At 40.1% G+C, this 18171-nt stretch overlaps 1 protein-coding gene across 1 annotated transcript; it reads left to right on the top strand.

The window, feature by feature from the left end:
• Positions 1 to 220: 220 nt before the first annotated feature.
• On the top strand, positions 221 to 16217 carry GTF3C3 (general transcription factor IIIC subunit 3). Its single transcript, XM_015867656.3, has 19 exons — positions 221 to 373; positions 743 to 845; positions 2444 to 2628; positions 2846 to 2969; positions 3404 to 3595; positions 3848 to 4013; positions 4910 to 5057; positions 6361 to 6433; positions 7268 to 7369; positions 7702 to 7805; positions 8385 to 8556; positions 8988 to 9190; positions 9407 to 9508; positions 10424 to 10559; positions 11190 to 11427; positions 11731 to 11921; positions 12957 to 13081; positions 14661 to 14813; positions 15571 to 16217. The coding sequence occupies exons 1-19, from the start codon at positions 275 to 277 to the stop codon at positions 15691 to 15693; spliced, it is 2739 nt and encodes a 912-aa protein (XP_015723142.1). The 5' UTR covers positions 221 to 274; the 3' UTR covers positions 15694 to 16217.
• The last annotated feature ends 1954 nt before the right edge of the window (positions 16218 to 18171 follow it).

Genomic DNA, 18171 nt, shown 5'->3' with positions numbered 1-18171 from the left:
AGCGAGGCGTTGTGAGATATTGGCGGGGAGGGCGTTAGATATTCTTTAACCAGGGAGAGCGGGGAGCCTCTGGTGGTGCTCCAAGAACGGCCTCGCTGTTATGTGACAAGCCGGCAACGGCTCCTCTGCACCGGCGGAGCTCCGCAGGCAGCACGGCCTGAGGGAGCCGGACCGCGGCAGTGCGGAACCCGAGTGCGAGGCGCGGGGCGGGGCGGGCGCCATAGTCGAAGCACCGCGTCCAACCCTCAGAGCTTCCCCCGGCCGTCCCGGCGCGATGTCGGGGTTCAGCCCGGAGCTGATCGACTATCTGGAGGGGAAGATCTCCTTCGAGGAGTTCGAGCGACGGCGGGAGGAGCGCAAGAGCCGCGAGAAGGTCAGGCGGCCTGTGAGGGGACCCGGGCTGGGAGGAGGCGGCGGGGGGAGCTGGGCGGGCCCGGGCAGAGGGTGCCGGTGGGGCGTCATCGGGGTGTGCCGCTGCTGGCTGCCAGGGCCTGCAGGTACGTGGTGGGGCCGTGGCACCGAGGGACAGCTGCCATCAGGGAGAACCTCGTGCTGCTCTGAAGCTGCTGGTTAGAATGCGAACATCCGAAAGCAGCTGTTGCTGAGCTTTTTGTTTAATTAATTTGAAATACAGCACTCAGCACACCTGTTTCACACGCAGTGCCAAAGCTGAAACCTATGGTCTGAATGCTAATCTTGAACATCAGGGGAAGCTGGTTAGTAATGTTATTGGTGTGTATAGGACACTGAGAATGCATCTGGTGAGGAGAACACCGACGACATAGATGCTCCCTCTTCATCCAGAAAGGCAGCTGGGAAGTCCCAGAGTCAGGATGAAACAGACGGTAAATATCACTGTGATGGTTTCTGCCAAAAATACATTCTAAACTAATGGTTGACCTTCTCCAAAAGCCTGGTTCTGCTCGACCTGTGGGTATTGAAGCACATCGTTATGGTGCGTGCTTGTGTTGGATGTTCCTATGCATATGTAGGCTTTAACTTTGTTCGCTGGTCAAAAGGGGGTGGATCATCTGTACTGCTGTGGGATGTCCTCGCTGCTTCGGTCTTATGCTCTGTATTCCCCCTGCTCTGTCACATGTCTTTTATCAGAGAGGAAACAAATCCTGATCACATAATGTTCCTTCTGCTCTTATTGCAGAGTCTAAAAAGCAGTTTGTAGAATCAAGGATGCAGTGATAGTATTTATTGCTTTTATTTGTGTGAAGAGTTACTGGAAGAAACAGACTTAAGATATTCAAAGGAAAAATGTTAGAAAAGTTCAGCGTTGAAATCACTTTGATGTTCAGAGGTGAAATATAAGTAGAATAAAGTTAAAAACTCTTTGTTTTGTATGGGGGAGGAGCAGAAGTCTTGATAGTCTGGGTTTTTAGACAATATACAAGTCAGAATAAATACAGCATTGTATTCAATAAGAATATTGAAAGTTTAGTGTTGAGTATTGAATGAAATAGTGAATAAGAATTAAAACAACAATGTATCTGAACAATGCTGCCTGTGGCATGGGGGTTGGAACTTGATCCTCGAGGCACCTTCCAACTTTAGCCATTCTCTGATTCCATGAATCTGTGACATTTAAAGGGCTGTAAAAGGTATAAATCCAGGTGTATTATCCCAGGTCCCTCTAACCCTTTGGCAATAGGTTTATTTTCCAGTACCACCTTTGTAATAAGAACGTACCTTTATCAAACCTTTAAATGCCCAGTTCCCCATCTTGCAATGTTTTGTTGGCAGTCAGATGAAGAGAAGCATGCAGAAAATGATTGCTTTCAGTCCTTTTTGTCTGGAAATCGATCTGTGAGCAGTTATGACCCCAGGTTAAGTTGGTAATGAAAGGTTTTAATATTATGTGCTTTAAGCATCTTCATTTCGGACATACAGCTCTATACATTTGTTTGCATTAAATAACTTTGTTGTTTATTTTTTCTGGAGTTATGTCAATTATCTCGATTTTGCATTTCCGTGGGTTAAAATGTACTCATTGTCATGGGCAGAGTGCTTAAAGGATCTCATTGTGAATGACTTCTGATAATTGAGCACTGCCTTATTGTTGAGTGTAATGGTCTGCTCACTTAGCCTCTCCAGCTGAAAAGCTTTGTTCCATCCACAGTGCTTGAAAATTGCTTCTCTTCTGGAGGAGAGCTGAATAAACTGCTGCTCGGTTCTGTGCGTTCTCCCATGCTTCCTTATCAAATATCCAGAAAATGTTAGAAGCTGTGGGATACTGAGCACCGCTGATGAATGATATCGTATTTGAAAATACAGGCAGTTGCATAAAAGTCTACGTTTCTGAAGGCCTTTTTCTTACAGAATAGCTCTCTCAAGTAGGCTGCTAATTGTGAAGAATTCTCTTTTCTGTGCACTTGTCCTGATAATGTAGCAGACTTGGGAGTGTCATAAACCTTTTCTGTTACTTCTCAACCAGGAGAAACTGCAGATGGCGTCAGTAAATCTGTGCATCGGGTCTTTGCGTCCATGATTGGGGAAAATGAAGATGAGGAGGAGGATGAAGAGGAAGAAGAGGAAGAAGAAACTACCGAGCAACCCACAGCTGGAGATGTTTTTGTGTTGGAGATGGTACTGAACCGAGAGACCAAGAAAATGATGAAAGCAAGTATTTAAACCTTCACTGAACTGCTCTGTATTTCATGAAGTATCTGGATTTTATTTGTGTTCTGTCTAGAGTTACTTAGTCAGTTATGAAAATCATTTTTACACCACTCGCACTGCAATAGTTGGCTGTTTGGCTGTGTGAAGCACAACTGAGGTCTCCTGAATGTAGACATAAGTGAATCGTTGGTAGAAATTGTTTCTCTTTTCCATTTAGGAGAAAAGGCCTCGCAGCAAACTTCCTCGTGCCTTGAGGGGTTTAATGGGAGAAGCCAATATCAGGTTTGCTCGAGGAGAACGTGAGGAGGCTATTCTGATGTGCATGGAGATCATTCGACAAGGTATTTTAGAGTGGTAGAAGATTCTGGTTTCAGAAATAGGATGAAATTGCCACGTGTTTCAGGAAATTCATTGTTGCTTCCCCAGTGAGAAAAATGCTTGGCACAAGGGGTGTCGTTGTGTAACTAGTGTGAAATTAACAGTATGCAGTGCATTTCCATCACAGTTTTGCTTTTGAGAAGAAAGCAGCACCCTAATTCTGCAGCTTTTTACACATCACTGCTGTTGTCTTTGTGGAACTGGAAGGAAAACACGGAGAGCTGTTAATGGTTTATGTAAAATAAATTGGCAACTTGTCTGCAAATTGTGTTTTCTGAATTGAAGCAGTGATGTTGGTGTTTCATATAGCTCTGGTAGCTGGAAGAAAGCCAAGTTACTTGCTTTCGTGTAGTTCTTAAAACAATAGTTCTTAACTGTTCTCTTTGTCTTTTTGTAGCTCCTCTTGCCCATGAGCCTTTCTCCACTCTTGCCATGATCTATGAAGACCAGGGTGATATGGAGAAGTCATTACAGTTTGAACTGATTGCTGCTCACTTAAACCCTAGTAATACTGAGGAGTGGGTCAGACTGGCAGAGATGTCGCTGGAGCAGGACAATATTAAACAGGCTATTTTTTGCTATGCAAAAGGTATTGTAGCAGTAATTTTAATATTCTAAAGCGAATGTTAGGTGCTGATAACAGTCGCTACATTTTCTTCTGCGTTCTGATTTAGTTTGTTGGTCTGGTTTGCTTCCCTCAGGATGTAAATACTGCTTTCTCTGTTATCTACTTAGAAACTGCTGATGTTTGCCATGGTTTTGGCAGTGCAGTAGATGAATATGAAATCTGTTATTGCTTTTTTTCTCAGCTTGGCTACTAGCATGATTTTTCTTGTTACAGCTTTGAAGTATGACCCAACCAATGTGCGTTATCTATGGGAGAGATCAAGCCTGTATGAGCAGCTGGGGGAACACAAGTTGGCTATGGATGGCTACAGGCGTATTTTGAACCTTCTGGCTCCCTCCGATGGAGAGCGCTTTATGCAGTTGGCTAGAGACATGGCAAAGTAAGTTGGACTTCAAAATGGTGTGATTTGGTTTCCCAAAGCTTCTCAAAGTCTGGTGTTACTGAGCTCTTGTGCTGATTCAGGCTGGGTATGCAGCTGAAATCAGGGCATGCAGGTGTATCTGCTGGGTATGACAAACATGCAAGCACGCACCCCTCATGTACCGTGATGTTTCCAGCTCCTGACATGTGGGAATAATTTTGTACACAGTGAGTGCATCATCACAGAAGCATTGTATTCTTACAGTAGGAGAGCAAAGTACAAATATTGATGACCAGAAACCCCCTGTAGTATACTGCTGTATACAAATACAGTACATTGTTGTATCTGTGTAATATCGCTAGAGACTCAGAACCTGTTACTCCCATCAACTCTAAATGGAAGGAACTGCTCAATGTGAAATGCAGTCTTCAGCACAATAGTATGTATGGTTTCTGATTCGTCACTGGAGTAGCAGAAATCTGCCACCTCCCCTTTTCTGCAGGTGGGTGCAGATCAAGTCATAGAAGTTAGCCTATGGCAGAGGAGGTTGATGGTTAAATGTGTGACTCTTATAGCTCTAAGTAAATTAGCTCCTTTAAACCTCATTCCATGTGGATTTTTATAAATGTGGCACACAGGCTCTTGTTTATTGCTAATAAAAATGCAGAGCTAGTGGTGCCTGCATTGAAAAATAGTGTTTTGTAAGTGGGGATTTGCTCTATCAAGTAGCGTTGCTGTGTTCTTTGTCTCTTTTGTAGTTTCCATGGAAGCAAATAGGAGGCATTACTTTTGGAGCAACCTCTGCTAATTAACTAAAGTAAAAGCAAAGAAATACAAAAAACCTTTTGCTTATGATGAAAGTATGTCTTGTCAGTTATCTCAGATACTTAGTATCTCATGTCTATGTTTCCTAGGAGTTATTATGAAGCCAATGATGCTGCCTCTGCTATTGAGATCATAGAAGAAGCCTTTACTAAACATCAGAGCCTGGTCTCCGTGGAAGACGTTAATATTGCTGCTGAACTGTATATTTCCTCCAAGCAGTACGACAAAGCATTGGCGGTATGTACAATTACATGCATTTGTCTGTTGTGTTCAGCAACTCTGCCACACAGGATGGACAGTTTATAATCCTGTAGTTCTTAAATACAGTCATATTTCTGTACTAATAGAGCAGATCAGAGGGCTTCCAATTAGTTCTGTAGTAATCAGCATTGAAGTTAACACCGGGGCTGGTAAGACTCATTTGCTGTGCCACATTTTAAGTTCTGGGATCTGTTCTTTCCTTCTCTACAACTATCATAACCTCAGTAGCCAGAGGACAGCTATGAGCTGATGTGGGGGTCTGTTGTACTACCAGCAAAGGGCGTTCTCTAAGGTTACAAGAGTGGCACCAAATGCCTTAATGCTTCGCACACAGATACTTGTGCTTTATCTGATATAGCTGAGTTATAACTAATAATTTTTGCTTTAAATATCAGGCACACATTCCAGAACACTGGAACTCAACTCTGAGACTTAAGGAATGGGGGAAGGTCACATATCTATTCCCAATTCATTCTTGCAGTTATTACCCCTCGTTTCTTTATCTATTTCCTATTTGGTTTGGTCTGGCTTTGAGAAGAACATTGTAACAATCTGACCATTATTACACACTTCCAAATATAGTGAAGAGCCACTAAAAATTGGGACTTTCTCCTTCTAAACGTTCTTATTTGCTGATATCAATTTACTTCATTTTTTTTTCCTATGTAAGGTTTTATTTTGTTCTCTGTCAGCGTAAAGCATTACAAGCCTACAGACAGTTCTACTGACTCTTCCCTGTCCCTCTTATTAGTTTTAAAAATGTAAACAGCTAATTCTCTGTACTCAGTATTTGGGTACTAGATTTGTTAATAGAGTACTCAGTTGTAGAACTGTTCTGTGTTTCTTTCTGGTGGTTCTTCTCGGGTCTTGTGCTGTGATGGTGTTTCTTGTTCCTTAGACAGCTGAATCTGTATTTGAGCTAGTAAACGGAGGGCCGTGTGTTTGACACTCTTGTTTTGGCAACGGTAATTATTACTTAAGTATTTACTTCACAACTATTGAATGAAAACACCGAATGGCACTGGATCTTAGACCTGCAATCCTTTGCACTTCTCTGTTTCCCCTTTCGCAGCCTGTGGGCAAGTGAAAGTGTTGACTAGTCTGTCTGATTTTTGACTTAGGGTGATGAAACCCCATACTAATGAGCTGACCCTAAGTGAAATGAAGGCTGCCTTTCTTCCCACAGCTTCTGCAGTATCTGAAGAACCTGCTGTGTAGGCTGACAGCTGCATATATCCTTAAAGTCTTTAAAATGATCTGAGTTACTCTTCTATTTTAGGTTATTACTGATTATGCAGGAATTGTACTTGAAAGGAAAGCATCAGAAAAAAGTCCCTCTGAGGAGAAAAAAGGTAAATAGTTAACAAGCGGTTAGTGTGACCCTCCTGTTCATCTGATATGACGTTTTTCTTCTGTTAGTCTAGTGTGACATTTTTCCATTACCTTTTCAACTCGTGGGTATGTTTTGATGCACATTGACAGGCTTTTCGCTTTTGAAACTCTTCAGTGTCTTTAATGAGTTACATTGCGTGACCTCAACATTCTCCGAGGAGTTACTCTGCTGTCCAATTAGCCCTGGTGACTCATTAGAGTCGAGGACTACTTTCCCTGCAATTGGAGGCCTTTTAAAGTTCTAAACATTCCTCTGTGTGATTATGGCAGGCCAGTTATTCCTGCCAGCTAAACAACTTCTGAAAAAAAGTTGGATAAACTTTGTGTTATCTACTCTCAAGAATATCAAGCTTTGACCTGAAACTAATACTCTGTAAATTATACTTCTTTTTCCTGAAGAGTTGAATGTTGTGATACACGAATACCTATGGATGTTGGTCTGCAATTTTGACTTGAGTAAAACAGGTCCTCTTTAAGAAATCTGTTTGATGAAAGCCATCGCTCAAGTCTAAAGATGTTTCTGTTTGGGCACAGTGTGCCAGCTCTGAAGCAGACAGTCTGTTCTGTAATTGAACAGGACAGTTGTTTTAGTAATCCAGTCCCCATCCATCGTAGGTATAAGACAATTCTGTTTTCAGCTTTTTGTTTTTGAATGCTTCTCTCTCTGTTGTCCTTCAAAAGAATGTCTGCTTTTCAGTTTTAAACAAGAGTAAACTACCAGTCAAGTGTGGATTCACAATTAAGTAATTTTAGGCATAGCCGGTGATACTAAGGGTAATCTCTTTCCCTTTAAGATGACGCAGCAGCAGTGGTAGAAACTCAGGAAGGCCGGGAGGCAGTGACTGACAACCAAGTTGATCCCCAAGGTGATCCGGTTGCTGAATTGAGTTCTGCATGTAAGTAGTTAAGTTGCTGAATGTAGTACAAGTCTATGAACTGATCATATACTCAGGAATCAGATTGGAATCATAGCAAAACCATGAGAGTTTCTAGCAGTAGGACAATAGGGTTAAATCTAGGAAAGGTTACCTGCATACTGTCTTCCTTACTCAGAATTTACTTTTATGAAAGAAAGGAAGAGGGGTAGGCCTACACCAACATTTGCTAGAGTCTGAGAATGTGTTCTTCTCTTTGGAGCTCACCATAGTCTGGAGAAGACGTGGGGCTCTGTGAAACGGTTGCTAAAGCTTGAGGGCCCAGAGAGATATTTTTTTTTTTCTTTCCACAGCTGAGGAGAAAGTTACCTGCTGTATACCTGAAGGGGTTCCCATAGACATCACAGTCAAGCTGATGGTGTGCTTGGTGCATTTGAACATCCTAGAGCCTCTCAACGTAAGTAGAAACAAACTCAGAAGTCAGGGGACAAATTAACAAAGCAAATAGTTTTTTCTGTGACTATATGACTGAGGTCATTGAGAGGGCTTTGGAGATTCGTTTTGCTTTCCTCCCACTGCAAGACAGACACCTGGCAAACCTCTAGTAGCAGAAATGCTGCTTTTGGCCTTACATGTTATGCCTTCAGCTGGAAATATGAAAGTAAATGGAAATATGGAAGTAAATAAAAGCCAGTGGGCTATGTTAGGCCTGGGACCACACTACTGAGTCTGAAACACTGAGGAACATACCTTTAGTTTGTTTAAAAGCCCCGATAAATCTTAATGCTTTTATGCAAGGTACAGATGAGTAGGATGCAGAATGTCTGGAACAGTAACATGTGGCTTTTTCAGCAGTTGTGAAATTCAGATCTTTATTTTTCACTTCTAAAGTCATATTGAAGTAATAGAAGTATGGCTCAAAATGCAAAGTGCATAAAAATTATAGCATAAAAAGGAGCTTCTGAAAGCAGATTGTAAAGCAGTGCTATTGGTGACTGTGGGTTTTAGTATTTTGTTTGTTTGCTTGCTTTTAAAGCCTCTTTTGACCACTCTGGTGGAACAAAATCCAGAAGAAATGGGCGACTTGTATTTGGACGTTGCGGAAGCATTTCTGGATGTTGGAGAATACAACTCAGCACTGCCTCTCTTGAGCGCCCTCGTCTGTTCCGAACGATACAACTTGGCTGTCGTCTGGCTTCGGCACGCAGGTTAAGGAGGGCTGCTGAAAACGTGGTACTTGAGAGATGGTAGCACAGCACTGAGCATTTCCAGAGAACTTTATCTAAGATCACTGGAATTTAGATACATACGTTGAACTTGGTACTTGCAAAACTGTAACTGGAGTTTATTATGACAACCGTGCGTAGGAGGGTTTTGTTCTTGTTACACACTGAAATTACCTTCAGCTTTATTTTCGTCTAGTTGAACAGCATCCACATTCTATTTTGTATTGACTGATGATGCTTAAGTGGAACTATAGATGCATCACTGCTTATTTCAGAATATTTGCACTATAATAATACATGTTTTGAGTGGTTTTAACTAGAAGAGCATCTGTAAAGTACGTCAACTATTTTGCTAGTGTTTAATCTTCTTTGTCTGCCATTTAAGTGTATGGTGTTTTGTATGGTATATCTAGAGTGCTTGAAGGCTTTGGGACACATGGAGCGTGCCGCAGAGAGCTACGCTAAGGTTGTTGATCTTGCTCCATTGCATCTGGATGCGAGGATCTCACTTTCAACACTACAGCAGCAACTGGGCCGGCCTGAGAAAGCTCTGGAGGCTCTGGAACAAATGTATGATCCAGATACGCTGGCTCAAGATGCTAATGCTGCCCAGCAGGTGAGAAGGGTATTTTCTTGGCTTCCAGCTTAGTATGTTGTGTTTGACAGACTATGGTAGCATTCAAAGATGTTAATGGTGTAGGATGAGAGATTGACACATGCAGTTTTCTAGAAGATTTTACCATTCTATTAATTCCGTATTGCATTAATAATTGTTTGTTTCATAAATTGTTTCTTTGTGAGTGGTTGAATAATGATACTTGATGTTACCTAGGAATTAAAGTTACTCCTCCATCGTTCTACGCTGTTGCATTCCCAAGGCAAAATGTATGGCTACGTAGACACTTTACTGACGATGCTGGCGATGCTGTTGAAGGTGAGCCAGTCTTTACAGTTACGCTTTACGAAACTAGACAGCTGCAAGTTGGGTTAAGACAAGGGACAAACAAACTTAGGAGGAAAACTAGTGGTTTTGGTATGCAAGAGTCTTCATAATTTAGTTGGATGAAAATCCTGTGGAGAGCCTGTTAATGCTCGGGGCCTGTAATGCTGTTGTTTTTTGCCTGTGTTCTTTAGAACAGAGCATCATTTGTGAGTATAATTCTCAGCACGCTGATTTCAAGTCCCTATTTCTGAATATACAGAGAACATGCCGAGTACAAAAGTTGCATCTTACCTATTTAGAAGTCAACATAATGCTTTTTTCTAATTTACTTTTGTTTAGATACTTGATTGTATTTTAGTAACTTCATTTTGAATTATATAATCCATCACGTTATTTAATGCACAAGGAAGAATTTATTTAGTTAACAAATACAGCAGTGCTATCTTGCATTACTTAGTTATTTTCCCTTCTTTCACTCGGAAGTGAGGGCAGGGAATATTTAAACCTTGCATTTAGCTCTTTGGTTAGAGCCAGTTCTGTTCTATTACAGTGACTGTATAGCTGATTGTCCACATCCTTCTAGAACTGATACTGACAGAATGGTGTCGTTTTTTTTATGCCTCTGTGCAAATAGTTGTGATCTGAACATGCACAGGGATGTTCCAATCCCAGGAGAAGTCGTAAAGTCATTGCAGGAGTTTCTGTCTGTCTTCTGCATAGCCCAGTTTGCAGTGAAGTGCAAGTCAGTACCTGTTGGGAATATTATCTTGTGTGATCTTGCTCTGTTGTGGCATTTCTAAGCTGCAGACAGTTTTGGCAGGCTGTGTGAGCATGGCCATAACACACTGCATTTGAGATACTACTTATTAATGTTATCTGAAATGCTGCCCTTAAATTTGTCTCTAGGTAGCAATGAGCAGAGCTCAGGTGTGTTTGATATCTAGCTCCAAGTCTGGGGAGAGACACCTCTACCTTATTAAGGTGCCAAGGAATAAAATTTCTGACAACGACGACCAGGAGGCAGCAAACTGTGATGCGAAAGGTAACAAATGATTATTAAAAACAAAACAACAAGGTTAGCTTCTCTATCCTGAAAATGAAACACATGTTAGTAGTTTGCATGCTGAATCCATGCAGACCTTGTTGTATTTCTAGGACAAGGAAGGCAGCAAATGTGAGGTAATACATCTTCAGGGAACAATGCTCATTCAGAGAAAAATAATACAGTAACTGAATAATTTAGATAGAGAAGGACATACAGAGGCCATCTGGTCCAACGTTCCTCTCAGCACAAGTATGAAATGCACACAGCTCTAGAAAATAACAGAAATATTATGTTGTATCTCTTCTAAGAGCCACGCGCTTATTGAACTGAACAGGCAGTGAAACCAGACTACAGTTTCTTAAGCACTGTTTGAATAGGAGTAACATGAATGCATTCCTGTGCTGTGTTCACAACTCAAGATGTGTTTCTTATCATTAGTTCCCAAGTTTTGCCTGCTTTTTGCTTGTATTTTATAAACTGCTCTTAAACTGAGGGGAAAAAAAAAGAAGTAAATAATTTATTTTGCCAGTTAATGCTGAGATCAGTTTGATGTATGCATGTTTGTTTGCTTAAAAGAGTTTCTCTCTTGTTTCAATTCTCTTGACTTACTGCCTTCAATATTTTCAGCCATTTTTGCTGTTCTCACGAGTGTTTTGACAAAGGATGACTGGTGGAACCTTCTCATGAAGGCTATATATTCCCTGTGCGACCTCTCCCGGTACAAGGAGGCTGAGCTGCTAGTAGATTCCTCGCTGGAATATTACTCATTTTACGATGACAGACAGAAGCGCAAGGAGCTGGAATACTTCGGGCTTTCAGCTGCAATTCTGGACAAGAACTTCAGAAAAGCGTATAACTATATCAGGTAGGGAACTGAGCAGGCAGAACGATCTGTTCTCTGATTACTTCCTCCAAGGCTGTAGTTGTACCGCTGGATTTCTGAAGGAGGTCAGGCTAACGCTTTTCAGCTTTATCTGAAACAGATAAGCCTGCTGAAGCTAATGGAGATTCTGATAATAATAATGTATAATGCAGTAGGTTGTTTGATTTGTCCAAATCCTTTAATTCTTTTGTGAGTTTTCCCTCAGTCACTTAAGCTGCTTTTATTGCAGGTGTAGTATTTACTGTACAGCATTTCCTAATTTCTCCTGTGGTTTTCATTCTGTAGAATAATGGTAATGGAAAATGTCAATAAACCTCAGCTGTGGAACATCTTCAATCAAGTTACTATGCAGTCTCAGGATGTCCGTCACCATCGCTTTTGTCTCCGCTTAATGCTGAAAAATCCTGATAATCACGTGTTGTGTGTCCTAAATGGGCATAATGCATTTGTGTCTGGCAGTTTCAAGCACGCTCTTGGTAATATCATTCATCTTCTAATTTTAACAAACATAAGAGAATACTCTTTTTTTTTAACAGATAAAAACCAGTTTTCTTAAAGTAATTTCTTTATATATCAGAAAGTTCTGCATGGCTTCATAGTGTTAACCTGATACTTTGAGTGTATTGTACCATATCAAAGCATCAGTATGGTTTTGCTGATAAAAATTAAGCTGATTTTTTGTTCAGGTTTAGCATACATTGTAAAGATAACCAACTCATAAAGATAAGAGGGCTAATGGTAATAAACATCAGCATAAATGAAAGTAATAAAACCAGAATAACTGAAATAGCAAAGAATGATTATTGAAAATCTCAGACAGGCCTTGGAAGTAACCCTACTGCTTCAAGGTGACTCCGAGCGCCATAGCAGATCTGTTGGAGATGGAGATGCATGTTCCCTTTATGTTCAGTAGTAACAATTATTTGTCTTCACTCTAGTGCATGAAAGTCTTAGTCATGGCCGAAGGGTCTCACTGTGCTAGAGACAGTCTTCTGTCACTATGTCGTTTATCTTTCCAGTGCTTTTAAACAATGCTTTTTTTAATTACTCTGGTTTGTTTTGCAGTGTTTGATACATTTGGGAATAATTGTTTTTTTTCTTTCTCTTTATTCCAGCTGCATAAACAGACAGCTTAACTAAATTAATGAAATGGAACTTCCAAAACCTGTCTGTTGCATGCAGTGCTAATTCCCCACACATCCAAGACTTAAATCCTAGCAAGGACCTTGTTTGCTTTCTGTGCCTCTTTCTTTTTTGTTGACATTTTCACTTCACAGCTTGTATTCTTCCTTCGGAATCCCAGGAGTGCTGAAAATGTAACAATTTCTTAGTGCTATTTTTTTTCAAATATAGGTTTTAATATTCATTATTATAAATAATTATATATATATATATTATGATTATAATCCATATAATAATAATAATAATATATATTTAATATTATGTTAATATATATATTAGGCTGATATTTTTTCCTTAGCTCACAGTTTAAATTTGCTGTTTGCTTTTAGGACAGTACGTGCAAGCCTTTCGTGCAAACCCAGATGAACCTCTCTACAGTCTTTGCATTGGTTTAACTTTCATCCACATGGCTTCTCAGAAGTATGTGTTGAAAAGGCACGCTCTTCTGGTACAGGTAAATTAATATGATTATTGTTACCAATAGATTGTCCTGGCTTTGTATTTAGAGACAGGTAGGACTGCAACATGTTGTGTGTAAATAACTGCTCCTGATTAATACAGTATTGCTACAAAGAAATAGTGAAACACAAATACAGATGAGTATGCTTCTGAACTCTGTTTGGTCTGAATCTCATCTTCACTTACCTAAAGGTAGCTTATTCTATGGTATTTACACAGTGGTTCCATTAGTAGCCACCGATGTTTGTGAAACATCAGTAATTCCAGTCTTGATGGCTACAGATTGGATTTGATTCCTTGTTTTTCTTTTTGTTTTGTTTGACTTGTTATTCAGCTTTGAAGAAGTGCCTCAGAGTGGAATCTATGCCACATATCCTGAATGGATATGTCACAAACTGATAGCTTTCTTAAGACTTTCCACACTTGGAAGGTGTTAAATGTAGTTGTTTATTTTCCTATCATCTTTTTCTCTTCCTCCTTTTGGTGCTGTGGTTCTGCATCGCTTTCACTGCAAATTCCAGTTTAGGCTATCCTCAGTTTTTCAGCTTTTTTATCCATGTTTTTCTTTGACCTGCTAGCAGCAGTTACAAACCACAAGCTGATTATGCCCAGATGGAGTCTTCAAAGTCATTCCCTTTACCCTCCTTAAGCATTTGTCATTAACTTGGAATTCCTTTTAACTTCTGTGGCCTCTGAGCTCAAAGTTGGCAGAATGTGGTTCTGACCTTAAGCTCTCAGACTTTTCTAGGCTTTTAACAGCTTGTCTTTTACATAGATTTTGATAAAAGCTGCAGACCTCTCTAAAACAAGATCAATAACGTTAATATCCAACTTTGGGTATTTTAAGTTTTCAAACTTGGACGTAATTTTAGTATTTTCAGCCACTTCTTTCTGTAGTCAGCCTGCCTTTCCTATCTGGGCTGCTGCGTTCTCCTTTACAACCTAATTGAACAGTGTCCTATTTATGTTACCCTCTGGCAATACTTTTCCCTGTTTTTCTCTCTCAGTATTTTCTTTCATGACACTTTATTTTTACATCCTCTCCTGCTCCTATTGTAGTTGATAAATATTTCAGCCAGAGGAAGATGCTAGTGATATAAGGCAAGATCATTAGCTGCTAGTTTCTGAACTAATTCCTCATGTTGACAGATCTATCTTCTCTGTATGCCAACACAACACCATCCATGAAAGAAAGGCCACTTTTAGCAATGGAACTGGCACATTGCAAAGCAGTAGTAGAAAGCAGTGTAAATTTCTGCATGGGAGAGGATGGGAAACTCTGCTCTGTTTTGTTCCCTTCTGAATTCCTCTCTTCTGCCTATCCTTCCTAAGTTTCCCGCAAGACTCCTTCAGTGTAAAATAAAACACTGCATTTTAATATCATAACCTATCTTTATTTATTCCTTTTGTCTCGTATTGGAGGCAGTTCTGGTATAGGGCCATTCATCTTTTTAGCATCATACAAACCTTGGGCAATGACCAGACCACGTGCACATTAAAACACCTTTTCTCCGGTATATTTTATGTCTGTCTTCTTAATGGGAATGTTCACCATGTGCATAAAATGTGTACAGGGATTCTCCTTCCTTCATCGCTATTTGGACCTACGTGGACCATGTCAAGAAACTTTCTACAACCTTGGCCGTGGCCTTCACCAGCTGGGGCTACTGCATCTGGCGATCCACTATTATCAAAAAGTACTTGAGCTTCCTCCTCTCACCTTGGAGGTACCGTATCCCTACGAGCTGCATGCTATAAGCAGTCAGGTCAATGCTAGTTTCTCAGCCATAGTTAAGTATGTAAGATCTGTGTAGTTGAGAACAATTTGTGTTGGAATTTTCTGACACTGAAAACCCAGATCTGATTGTCACCTGCTACACAGTTACGCATGTGTTAATTTTCAAGATATACATTTTGAGGGATGTACTAATAGGCTTGAATTAGCAGCAAAAAGAAAAAAAAAAAAAGGTTGCCAAACTTTACCTGAACAAGTAGCTGAACTTAATTCATAATGCATGCAGTATTTTGTGACTGGAAGTTTGTTGCCTTGCTTTGGCATGAGCAGGTAGAAAACTTACAAGATGGGAAAGATTGGTAAATGGAGAAATGTTGGTGATAGTTGCTATTGGGAGTTCAAAGCAGCGTTATTTTGACCACGAAAAAGATAAAGTAGCATTCATACCCTGGTTATTGTCACAAATATACTACCTACAAGTACAAGTTTGGGTAGTACTTCACTGTTTTATGATTTGGCTACCTAATTTACAGCCAATGCTTTCAGTATATCATTAATACAGTTCGTTGGTGATTAGTAACAAGGGGAAACTCATTACAAAGGGAGGGCACAAGAAATTCTGCTTTAGTTTCTATACACCTGAGTGTCTGTGTAAACTATTGTATGTGATTAGATTGTACTCTAACTGCTACTTAAGTTTCACTTTTAAACCATCTTTGCATATAGATAACTGTTCGTTATTTTTACAGGGAATAGAAACTGATCAGACAGACTTGAGAAGAGATACAGCCTTTAACTTGTCACTTATTTATCGCAGCAGTGGAAATACCAGAATGGCTCAGAAGATGTTATATACGTACGTAGTTGTGTGACCAAGTTTGTGGCAGGTAGAAGTGCTACTCTTTGTATTAACTCTTGCATCACGCACTGCTGGAGAAACTGGTTTCGTATACATCTTCTTCTGTATGTGCTCAAAGATGGGACTTGTGCTGTCTATAGTTTGTGTGCTGTACATAGATGTTTTCTACTTCGGACATTTGAGCTACATCACGTATGGATGGAAACAGGTTGTTCTGAGCACAAGGCTGACAAACATTGATGAACTGCTTGATCTTTTGCATAGGATTAAACAGTGAAAACTGAAGTCCAATATTTTGGTTAGAAAAATGTACCACATGCAATACTACAAATACTTACGAGGAAGGTTGTACTGTAACAAAGAGGAAAGAAATGGGCTCGTACTGATCTGTTCAGGTTGGAGAACTCAGTAATTCAGAGATCATTTATGTGTTCAGTATTCCTAGGAGTTCATATTCCTAGCAGCTGTTCTACTGCAGGGTTGAAATCCATGTTACTTTGGTCCTTCTGAACTTGTTAATAAAAATTCTGACATTAATGATGCTTGTTTACTCTTCCTTAGGAAAAAAATAATAATAAAGCTACCAAACAGAAAAAATTAATGTAATAATATCATATAGGTTGTTATTGAATGTTGCAAATGGTCTGGATTTTTAAGTAGTTCTGACAGATGAACAGCAGCACAGAGTGGTAGAAGCAGGCAGCTCCCAGCCTAGCAAGAGAGCAATAAGGGTGATATAGCTATATGGATGTATAGGCGAGGTTTGGTGCTAAAGCAAAATAAAGCTGAAAAGGAATGCTGAATAGAAATCAAGCCATGATGTTGCTTCCCAGGCTCTTATTATTTACCCTATAACAGCTAATTGCTTTTTATTTCAGCTCTCTTTTGTGTGTTTGTGTTTCACGCTTCAGTCAGTGATTCAGAAATGAGTCCTGTGGAATTGTCTGTGCTGATTTTAAAGCTAAGGCAATTCTATCTCAGATCACGTATTACATAACGATATATTGCATGTCCACTTAGGTAGGGAAGTGCTGGGCCATACTGAGAACACAGAGATATACCATGAAAAATACCATCAAATACCATGAAAGTCTCACCAATTCTGGAAAGCACGGCTTATTTGCTAGGACTGGTTTACCAGATTAGCAAGGAAACACTGTCCAAATCCAAGTACTCTGGTAAATTAAATTTGCAGAAATAACTAAAATGTTTTTTTAGTTTATGTGTCAGCCCAACATATAGAAAAATGCTGAAGGAAGAGGGCAGGCTGGGCAGCCCAGACTAGTATTAAATGTAGAGGTTGGTGGCCCTACTGGCCACCTAATCCCTCTGGCAGGGATTCATGATCCTTGAGGTCCCTTCCAACCCAGTTTATTCTCTGATTCTGTGCAGTGAATGAGTCCATCACCTCTGCTTCATTTTGTACTCTGTGCTATTTCATCACCATGTGTGACACCAACTGTTTGCTATGTAAACTTCTGCTGACTCATGATGTGTGTACAAATGGGACGTTATTATATCAGCTTGGTGTAAAAACTCTCAGTTTAACTTTTCCCTGTTGTTTATCAGTCTCTTCACATCTTGCAACTCTTCTCATTTTTTTTTTTCCCTTCTTGCAGTGAATATCTCCTCTGTCTTCACATGGAAAAGGCTTTTCATGTACCAGGGGTCACAGTCCTCAGCACTCATTGCTGTACTAATGCTTTGAAAACAGAAGCCAGAGGTCCACTATGCAGTTTCCCTTTGCATTACTTTTTTCCACAAGTGAGTCTAAAGCACTCAGAGTCCTATTGCTGATGTATTTCATAAAATAGAAGAATTAGTAACAGTTTCAGTCAATTATTACATATGCTACCAAACTACTTGGCTTAATCGTGGCATTTGTTAGCTTTTTATTGCTAAAGAGGTATTTTATATAAGACTCTAAAGGCGTATGTAAGTGACTGCCTGTGAAAGCATTTGCTGCTTGTTTTGAGATCCAAATACCGATTCAGTTGTACTTATTGAAGACTGTGGAAAGCTACCCATTATCCATGTTCACTGGCAGTTTTTCATGGGGAGGAAAAAAAGTAGCAAAAAAACCCCTAAGCCGCAATGCTCAGGTTATTTTTTGAATACTGTGAATATAGTGTAACAGGTGACTATCTGGCTTAGCAACTACCAGCCACAATGGAAAAGCTTCCAATGTAGACCTCAACTGTTGATCCTGCAGATGGCAGCAGAGCATTAATTTACTGTGCATCTTCTTGGCAGTTACTGTGTATAAAGAGTAGAATTACAAGATCACATTTATTATGGACTTTTGATGCTTGAATGGATTTGAATTGGTGAGTTTACCCAAATCTTTTATAAAGAAATAGCATTTTTCTGTGCCTTTAACAGGGACACAGGCTCCTAATGTATACCCTTCGTTTTTAATCACTGTGATTGCATCACTTGCCTCGTTATGGTTGTCTTAGCACAAAGGAAACTCTGTTTTCTTCCTACTGCC

This window comes from Coturnix japonica, chromosome 7 (assembly GCF_054131305.1).
Source record: "Coturnix japonica strain WE chromosome 7, WE-NBRP24, whole genome shotgun sequence".
NCBI lineage: Eukaryota > Metazoa > Chordata > Aves > Galliformes > Phasianidae > Coturnix > Coturnix japonica.
Note: the sequence above shows the minus strand (reverse complement) of the source record. Positions and strands in the feature narration are given on the sequence as shown.